Source organism: Vicugna pacos, unplaced genomic scaffold, assembly GCF_048564905.1.
Source record: "Vicugna pacos unplaced genomic scaffold, VicPac4 scaffold_233, whole genome shotgun sequence".
In the NCBI taxonomy this organism is placed as follows: domain Eukaryota; kingdom Metazoa; phylum Chordata; class Mammalia; order Artiodactyla; family Camelidae; genus Vicugna; species Vicugna pacos.
The window spans coordinates 30,358-39,739 of NW_027328912.1; the positions used below are offsets into that span (position 1 = coordinate 30,358).

A 9,382-nucleotide genomic window follows, 5' to 3' on the forward strand; every position below is an offset into this window, starting at 1 on the left:
TGCAAATTCAGTGCAGTTGCAAGAGTCTGGGCGTTCATACCATAAACCATCGCCTATTCAGAATGATAGAGACATAATTTAAGCCCAAAAGGAAGAATCTTTTTTTTAACTGAGAAGAAGTTAACATAAAATCCACCATTCTAAAGTGAACCACTCAGTGGCATTTAGTACATTCAAAATGTGGTACAGCCATCACCGCTACCTAGCTCCAAAGTATTGGGGGAGGGTGTAGCTCAGTGGTAGAGCCTATGCTTAGCGTGCACAAGGTCCTGGGTTCAATCCCCACTACCTCCACTAAAAAAAATTAATTAAAACATAAATAAGTAAACCTAATTACCCTCCTCCAAAAAAAAACCTAAAAAAAAAAAAGAGAGAAACAAAAGGTTTTCATCACCACAAAAGACCAAACTAACAAGCAAACAAACCCATTAAGCTGTCACACCCTTTTAGCAGTCATAATCCCTTCCCCACTGCCCCCAGCCCCTGGCAAACACCAATCAGCTTTCTGACACTATAGTTTTACCTATTTGGGGATATTTCATATAATGGAATCACACAATATGTGATGTTTTCTGTCTGGTTTCAGTCACTTAGCATAATTTAAAATTTCTTGTATGCTTCTTCTTTGTCCATTCATGTGTTGATGTGCACTTGGGATGCTTCCATGTCTTGGCGATTTTAAGTGGTGCTGCTGTTGATAGCACGGTGTATGTATCTTTTGAATTAACGTTTTTGTTTTTCTCAGATGTATGCCCAGGAGTGGAACTGCTGGGCCATGCGGTGGTTCTGGTTTTGGGTTTTTGAGAAACCTCCATATTGTTTTCCATAGTGGCTGCACATTTACATTCCCACCAACAGTGTACAGGGGTTCCCTTTTCTGCACGTCCTTGCCAACATTTGTTATTTGTGTTCTTTTTGACGATGGCCGTTCTGACAGGTATGAGATGACATCTCATTGTGATTTTGATTTGAATTTTCCTGATATTAGTGATGTCGAGCAACTTTTCATGTTCCCGTTGATCATCTGCATCTCCTCTTTTCGAAAAATGTCTGTGCAGTTCTTCTGCCCATGTTTTAAATGGGTTGTTTGTTTGCTTTTTAATGGAAGTACAGTTGGTTTAAAGTGTTGTATTAGCTTCTGGTGCACAGCATGGGTGGACCTGGAGGGCGTTGTGCTGAGTGACATGAGTCAGACAGAGACAGACAAATACTGTAAGAGATCACTGGCATGTGGAATCTTAAAAAAATACAACAAATTAGTGAATACAACAGAAAAGAAACAGACTGACAGATGTAGAGAAGGAACTAGTAGTTACCAGTGGGGAGAGGGAAAGCAGAGGGGCACGATGGAGGTGGAGGAGTAAGAGGTACAAACTCTCAGGTATAAACTAAGCTACCAGGATGGACTGTACACCACGGGGAACACAGCCAGCATTGCATAGTAACTATAAACGGAGTACAACCTTTAAAAATTGTGAATTACTGTATTGTATGCCTGTACCATATAATATTGCACATCAACTATACTTCAATTTAAAGAATATGGTATTATAATGTAAATAAATAAATAAAAATGGTTTAAATAAATAAATAAAGTTTTTAAAATAAATAAATAAGTAAACCTAATTGCCCCCCCCAAAAAAAGAAAAAAATGTAACAGGAAAAACTACTGTAACAGGATTTACTAATCATTCCTCACATTCCATTCATCCCCTATTTTTAGGTGCCAAATTTTAAATGCCTACATGAACTTCCAGCTAAGGATAGTAATTCTTAGTATTCTAATAGTTCAGTGAGGCCAAGGGACTTTCACCAATGGAATGTGAATGGTAATGATGTGGTTTATTTCCAGGTCAGCATAATGTTTTTGAGGTTTTTTCCCATGTTGTCACATGTATTGGTACTTCACTCCTTTTCATGACTGCTTAATTTTTCATTGTTTGGATTAGACCACATTCTGTTTATCTGTTCATCCACTGATGGACATTTATGTTGTTTCCACCTTTTGGTAGTGTGAATAGTGCTGCTATGAACATTGCTGTACACGTTTGTTTGAGTACGTGTTTTTAATTCTTTGGGATCTACAGCTAGGAGTGGAGTTGCTGGGTCAGACGGCAATTCTGCGCTTCAGGTATTGTGGAACCACCACACTGTCCTCCACGGTGGCTGTACCATTTGTATTTCCACCTTGAATGTAGGAGGGTTCCAATCTCTCCACATCCTTGTTATTTTCCTTGGTGCTTTGTTTTCTTTGTATGCTTTTTTGCTTTTTTAATATATATTTTTATCAAAGCATAGTCAGTTTACAATGTTGTGTCAATTTCTGGTGCACAACACAGTGCTTCAGTCATACATGAACACACATATATTCGTTTTCATATTCTTTTTCACCATAAGTTACTACAAGAAATTGAACATACTTCCTTGCAGTATACAATATAAGCTTGTTTATCTTTGTGTGTTGATCTTGTACTCTGCTACTTTGCTGATTTTGTTTAATAGGTCTACTGGCATTCCTGTGAATTCTTTGGAAATTTCTCTATAAAGGACCATGTGGTCTGCGAACGTGGTAGCTTTACTTCTCCCTTTCCAATTTGGGCGTGTTTTCTTTCTTGTTTAATTGCTCTGGCTAGGTCTTCCAATACAAAGTTGAACAGAAGTAGTAGATCTTAAATGTTCTTAACACACACACAATGGTAATTCTGTGAGGTAATGGAGTTGTTAACTAATTTTTTGTGGTAAGCATTGTTGACATATATGTGGGGGGGTGTGGGTGCGTGTGTATGTGTGTGTGTTAAATCATGACTTTGTAGACCTTACGTTTACACAATGTGATGAGCCAATTATATTGCAGTAAAGCTGGGGGAGGAAAGGGGCGGTGAGTGTGGGCATCAATGTCTTGCTCCCGTTCTTAGGAGAAAACTTGTCAGTCTTTTCACGATTGAGTGTAATGTTATTTGTGGAATTTTTGTAAATGATCTTTATCATGTGAGGAAGTTCCCTTTATTCTAGTTTTCTGAGAACTTTTATCATGAAATGTATTTTCAGGCTGTTAACAAAGATTCTGGTGTGCGGTGTAAACTTTCAGTCTATGGCTTATTCACAGTCCATGGCGGTGTTAAGCCGCCTATTTTTGTGGGTAATTTCTTATGCAGCCACAGTAGCTGGAATGGACAGCTATGGTTACTGCAGCCAAACAGCAAAATAATGTCCGCTCTTCTTTCCTGCAAACTGACTTTGTACGGCTCCTTCTTCCATTCACTTTACTTATGTTCACTCCAGTTTCTTCTCATGACAACCCAGCCAGGTAGGAACTCTTCCCACCTCTAGTCTCCAGACCACAAAGTCTAGGTCCAGAGCTGGTAGGCTGTTGGTCAAAGGTCACACAGTTCTCCAGGGAAGGGGCTACGACTGGATCCCTGCAGCTGAGCTCCAGAGCTTGCGTCCTGCATGGAGCCCACCCCTGATTCTTCTTCCAGGACCCCACCCGTACTGGGTGCACAGTGAGGCCCAGGGCCCGGAGCGCAACAGCAGAGGATGGTCTTATCAGATTTTAGTAGTTATCATCTAGGACATGTGCTGAGGGACCTTAAAGAGGTCTACAGTGTTTGAATTATTTTCCTTGAAGTAAGATTACTTTGGGAATCATAAAAAAAAAAAAGAATCAAGTTGCAGACTATTGAAAGGACGCCAGCCCAGGCCCTGACCGAGGTCAAGGAGGCCCTGCAGGTTGTGCTTCTGGTGTCTCGCTGCAGGTCACTCTGACACATGCCTAAGAGATTAAACCCAGCTGCCAACTAGAAAGTGACAAAGAACGGGACTGACAGAGACAGACTGAGCCCCAGGGTCTCTCTGGTGACTCTGCTCAGTGAGACAGTGAGATGCTTCCTCAAGACACAAGGCATTCGGGCCGCCAGTCACCCACTTGCTTCCACACCATCCTCACCGACAAGACAGAAAGATTTGCCTGTCATTTCCCGATTTCTTCCGGCAGACGTCTTTGTAGGCACGTAGGTGGGTACCAACTCAGAAACCTAGAGGCACAGACTTCTAGAAGCTCAGCATCTCTCTGTGAACAGTGCTGACTCTCCTTCAGGGAATGCTTCCTTCCTCCTCTCTCCATCTCAGGGACTCAACTTTCGGGGCGTCTGCACCAGGGCTTCACACCCCCCCAACCCCTAAATCTGTGTGCAGCCCCACTGGCACGTGAAATAGGGGCATGCTTCAAAGGAAGACAGAAGGAAGGTCTACTTCATCTCTCCTCCCCACCACAGGGAAACCGGCTCTCTTTTCTGTTCCTCAGTGACGCTTGTGACTTTAGGGAAGCAAGTGGCAGCATAATTGGGAAAGCACTTTGGGGAAGGATGATGTAACCTGGGCTTCAGCTCATTAAGGCTGCTCTGGGCACTTCTCGTGCTGCCTGCCCCACTTAATGACAGCAAGGCCCTAGGAGCGTCTCTCTGCAGAGGGACCAGCCAGCTACCTGGTGGAAGGTTGCTTATATTAGACCCCTTCCTCATGCAGGGGGGCGGCAAGTGTTTCTCTCTGGAATAGACTCCTTTTCTGTGTATGGACCCGCCCTCCCTCCCGCCATGGCTTCCAGCACGGCACGCTACCGTCCATGGACCTGCTCAAGACCTAGTCACCATCGCAGTCTGCACACAGAGGCTCCACTGACCTAGATTTGAGGCATTTCCCTGGCCATCTGGGGCTCCGTGCGCTACTGAACCAACGAGCCAGGGGGTCGTGGTGTTGGCTGGGGTGACGGAGCCTGATGATCAAGAGGAGAGCCCTGCTGCTACGGAGCAGGGCTGGGGAAAGGCGTGCCTGGGACCCAGAGAATTTGGGGGAGTCCCTCCTAGTACCACTACGTAGGACAGTAACATTTGGCGGAAGATGGGGGCAAGTCCTTCTGGACGGGACCCGCAAGGGCTCAGCCCCTCAGGAATGACGGCTTGGCGCACCCCATGCTGATCAGCTGGATGCTGGCTGAGGGCAAGAGGTACAAGGGAATGGATAGTCCATGGCAGAAATGGAAAAACACCACCTCTGGCCTCATGCCTAATTGCAGAAACGAGGACTGTAATGCTTGTGCCCATTTTATTTCTTGTTTCATACGTTATAAAAGTTTGCGTTAGCCAGTCTCCTCCTCCTCTCCCTAACTTCCCTCTGCTGTTTCATAGCGGATGAGTTGGTGGAAGTTAACTTCATAGCTCAATCCACGGCCTATAGGCTGTCCCCACGATACGATGAATGAACTAGAGGTGGCAGGCGCGCCCCACTGAGAAGGGTAAGACTGTGAGCCGCCGGTGTCGGGCAGACAGTGGGTGTGTTTGTGTTTGTTTGGAGGAGAGACGCATCGTGGTAGACAGGAGACTGACTTTGGCATTGTTGTCGGAAAGCTTGCATGATGGATTAACACACGTTAAAGCCCTTGAAACAGCATCCGGAACGTAGTGAGTGTTTGCTGTTACTACGTATTAAAAGCAGAGGTATAGATGTGGAGGAGTCAAAGGGAGCACTGTGGTGGATTCTGTGGCCTGGCCCCTCAGCTTCTGGTCCAGCCTTCGTGTGGTGAGCCTCCTTCTGCTGCACACGTTGGAGAAATAAAAGCTGCATCTCCCTGGGCCCTTTTGGAACTGGCATTCTGGATGCGGTCAAGTTTGGCCAGCTCGTCGCACTCACATGTGGTCTGGAAGGCCACGTGAGATGGAAATCTGCTTCTGGGTGCTGTTGCCGGGAGTCACGGAGACGTGGGTCTCCGTGTGAGCATCAGAGTGTCTGTGTGGGGTGAGAGGCAGGGTGTGAGCAGTGGTGCGCTTCGCCACCTCGGACAGCCGACGGGTAGCATCTCTTTGCAGCTCGGCATTCGGCGACGTCACGTTGGTAGCCCGAAATCGGCCGCGGTGGGAGTGTGGACACCACGGAGGTCCGTGAAGCCTCTGGGGAGCCCATTGTTAGAGGTTCGGCAGCACGCCCCTGGGTCCAAGGCTTCCTGCCTTGTGGCCCGTGCGGGTCTAGCCGCCGCAGTGTGGCTCTGGAAGCCAGCCAACGTCCTGGGACTTGGACCATCGCCAGAGGCAGGGGTTCCCAGAACCACGGGTGGGGTCAGCAGCTTGCCGATTCTCCTCCTTCCTTGTGGCCTGGGTACCAGCTCCCTTGAGAGGTCAGTTCTGTGGCGCTCTGGGTCGTCCCCAGAGCTCAGCCTACATTCCATTCTTGGCGCTCTTTAAATGATTCTGTAAGCACCTGGTTCTGTGTGTTCAATTCCCTGTGTAAAGCCAGCGCCTGGTTCGGTGTTCGATTCCCTGGGTAAAACCCGCCGGACAGGTTTGAGGTATCTGCAAATGAGCCCTGACTGATACACGAGGTGCCCCAAGTAATGCTCAGATGCCCGCATCTACCCTTGGAGTGCTAGTCGGGGCACCAGCAGGAAGATTAACAGTGTTGAACTGAGGGGCGTTTAACGAAAGGACTGTCTGGAGACGTGCGAGGAGGGGAAGGGACCCGACCAGCAGTGCTGAGCGGGAGCTGCCTCATGCGGGCTCTGGGGAGCTGAGTGTTAAGTTGTCAGAAATCTGGGAGCTGTGTTCAATGCGGCCATTATTAGAATTTATTTTATTTTATTTTCTAAACCACTTCACTGACGCGCGTTTGACATGTACCCCCGCCCACACCCCTCGGCTTCCTCGCGAAGCTGTGTTTGCGCAGGCGCACTCGGGGGAGCGCGCAGTGCTCGGGAGCGGGGCTTCGTGAGGGAGCGCAGCCTCTCCAGCGCCGCCGAGCCGACGGGGTCTCCGGGGCGGCCCGTGGGCGGTGGGGCGGGCTGGGCGGCAACCAATCACACGCCAGGAGGCGCGCCTGAGGTGAGTTTGCGCAGGCGCACTGGGTATCTTTGCGCACGAAGGGGCGGAGCTTCGCGAGGAGCCTCAGTCGGCCAGCAGTGGGCGGAGAGAGCGGTGTCTCCGCGTCGGGTGTCTGAGGGGGACGGCGCGGCAGCCATGCAGGCCCCACGCGACGGCGCGGGCGGAGCGGCGGGCGGTGCAGGGACGCCCAGCGGCCCTGGAGGCCCCACAGGCCCTGGAGGCTGGGACGGCGTAGGGGAGGAGGGCGCTGCGGCTGCGGGAGTCCCCCAGGTCGAGGGGGCGTCGCTGGCCGCAGCGCAGGGTGAAGAGGCCTCCGCCTTGAGTGGAGCCCCGCGAAGCCCGATGCTCGAGTTGTATCCTTTACGAGGTGCCCCCGGGGTCGGTAGGAGCTGGAGGATGGGCAGCATGATGGGCAGCGCTGCAGGATGGTGAGCAGGAGAGCGTTCAGAGGTTGGGCTTCACCACGAGGGACAGAAGTGGAGTAGGGGGACCAAAGGTGGCTGGACCAAGCTGACTGTGGGAGAAGCGGAGTTGCCTGGAGGGAGGGGGGCGGCCTGAGGGTTTGGGGGTTACCTGAGGGGCGGTGGGGAAGAAGGCGGGCCTCAGACGGGCCAGGGACCCCGAACCATGAAGTCCATGTGGATGGCACCTGAACCGAATCTCCACCAGCACCCTCATGCTGCCTTTCCTGTCTTGCGTGGATGCGGAGGTGGCTCGCAGGTACCTGACCCCGGGTGCTGAACCCTACCTCGGGGATGTTCAGAGGGAGCTCATGGTGATCGGCAGTGACCTGGTTATGTAAGTTGTCTAGATGGGCAAGGGGGTGGGGAGCGGGAAGCTGGGCCCATCGCTGCCGAAGGGAGCTCTATTAGAGACAGGGAGACTGTAGGCTTGGTCCAAGGAGGGGCATGGGGCACTGGGTCTGTCGCAGCCTGAGGGCCTTGCTCAGGGAGACACGGAAGAGCATGGCAAATGGCCACCTGTGGGGTGTAGGGGTTGGAGTGAGGAAGGCCAGGAGTCATCACCTTTAGAGTGATTTTCTTTTCCCTTCGCTTTTAGCCGATTAACTGCTGAAGACTCTGGCATCCTGCAAATTTCCGTCGCCTCCTTGCTCAACCGGCTTTCCATAGTGGTGCAGACCATGCAGCACTTTGTGCCTCCATTTTTTGCTAAGACTCGGCCCGGAAAAGGGGGTTGAGATCACAAGAGTGTCCTGTCCTAGGCAGTGCATCCTTCCCTAGGGCCATAATCTTTCCAGTAGTTGCCACCCCCTAGCTGTTTCCTGTATGGATACTTGGGCACTCTCTGCCCACTTGTTTTGATTGGTGCTTAAATACTGCTAATCATAGATAATAAAACTGAGCTAATATTTCATGTCTGTGTTTCTTTTCAGCATCCAGATTTTCTCGCCTTTGTCCTGGGGTGGGAGGGGAGGTTCTCCGGTTCAGATATTCAAGTAGTACAAAACAATTGACAATTTAGGAAATGGAAGACACTGAAAATTATTTTGGGCCTGTTGTTTGTCATTGACTACTGTCGGCATTTCGGAATACTTTTATAGTTTTAGAGTTGTAGGTATACAGTAAATGTATGACAATCATATAAAGAAGTAGGGTTTTTCAAGTTTGGCATTACTTTTTTTCCTGAAGTTTTTTCATCCAACATCTTGGCTTGACCTCTTTCTAAAAATTCTTAAGAAACATCTGAAGAATGGATGCATAAAAGATGCATTATAATGTAATTTCTCAACACTTAAATTGTTCTCACTTTTCTCCCATTGTACATAATGTTTCAACGGAATTCTTCTACATAAGTTTCTGCATGAATGGTGGTTTTCTTAATATAGATTCTGCGAGGTATATCTACAATACAAAATTGCTCTCCGGAAAATATGCTTACCTCCACCAAAATGCTGGTTTCCTCACATCCCTCTCACTGCAGGATCTGTTTCCTGCCACGATAAAAAACAAACAAACAAAAAACAAACAAACAAAAAAAACCCACCTCAGTTTGTATGAGCAGAAGAAAGACTCCAGAAACACTAGAATAAGAATTTTGTGCTTTACCAGCCTTGTTTCAGATGAGAGGAGAAAAGTGCTCGGACAGTTGGTTAAGTGTTTCAGGGGTGAGGGGAAGGCAGTGTAGTATAATCTTGGGAAAATGTAATTAAAACCCTAAATCCCCTTGTGTACATATAATTCTCACAACAACCTGGTAAGCTCAGTGTTAACCTTATACCTTTTGTAGGTGAGGAATTGAGGCTCGGAGACTAAGTAACTTTTTCCAGATCACTCTGTTAGGAAGTGGTGGAGGCTGGATTTGAATCTAGGTCTATTTGATTCAAGCACCCACTCTTCTTAGCCATGGTATCACACCCACCTCAGCACTGCCACGTGGAGCCACCAGGATGCTGGGATAGTGTTTTCCTTCTGATCACTCCAGGGAATGAATGTCTATGTGACTAATGAAAAATGCAGCAATGGACAAGCGCAGGGAAAGTTGACTCCAGGAATGGA

The 9,382-nt window shown here is 48.5% G+C and overlaps 1 protein-coding gene across 2 annotated transcripts; it reads left to right on the forward strand.

The window, feature by feature from the left end:
• Positions 1 to 6,915: 6,915 nt before the first annotated feature.
• LOC107035177 (EKC/KEOPS complex subunit LAGE3-like) lies at positions 6,916 to 8,235 on the forward strand. 2 transcript variants are annotated; one of them, XM_072958212.1, is made up of 3 exons: positions 6,916 to 7,219; positions 7,536 to 7,664; positions 7,926 to 8,235. In XM_072958212.1, exons 1-3 carry the CDS (start codon positions 7,002 to 7,004, stop codon positions 8,062 to 8,064), a joined length of 486 nt encoding a protein of 161 aa, XP_072814313.1. In that variant the 5' UTR covers positions 6,916 to 7,001; the 3' UTR covers positions 8,065 to 8,235. The 2 variants fall into 2 exon arrangements, with proteins under 2 accessions (XP_072814313.1, XP_072814314.1); XM_072958213.1 differs by having other exon boundaries at positions 7,536 to 7,586.
• The last annotated feature ends 1,147 nt before the right edge of the window (positions 8,236 to 9,382 follow it).

What these genes read in the sequence shown, in the direction of transcription:
- LOC107035177 (XM_072958212.1), top strand. Translation starts at nt 7,002, where the DNA reads ATGCAGGCCCCACGCGACGGCGCGGGCGGAGCGGCGGGCGGTGCAGGG. An exon ending in CGAAGCCCGATGCTCGAGTT is followed by an intron (nt 7,220 to 7,535) that starts GTATCCTTTACG and finishes AATCTCCACCAG; the next exon opens with CACCCTCATGCTGCCTTTCC. An exon ending in ATCGGCAGTGACCTGGTTAT is followed by an intron (nt 7,665 to 7,925) that starts GTAAGTTGTCTA and finishes CTTCGCTTTTAG; the next exon opens with CCGATTAACTGCTGAAGACT.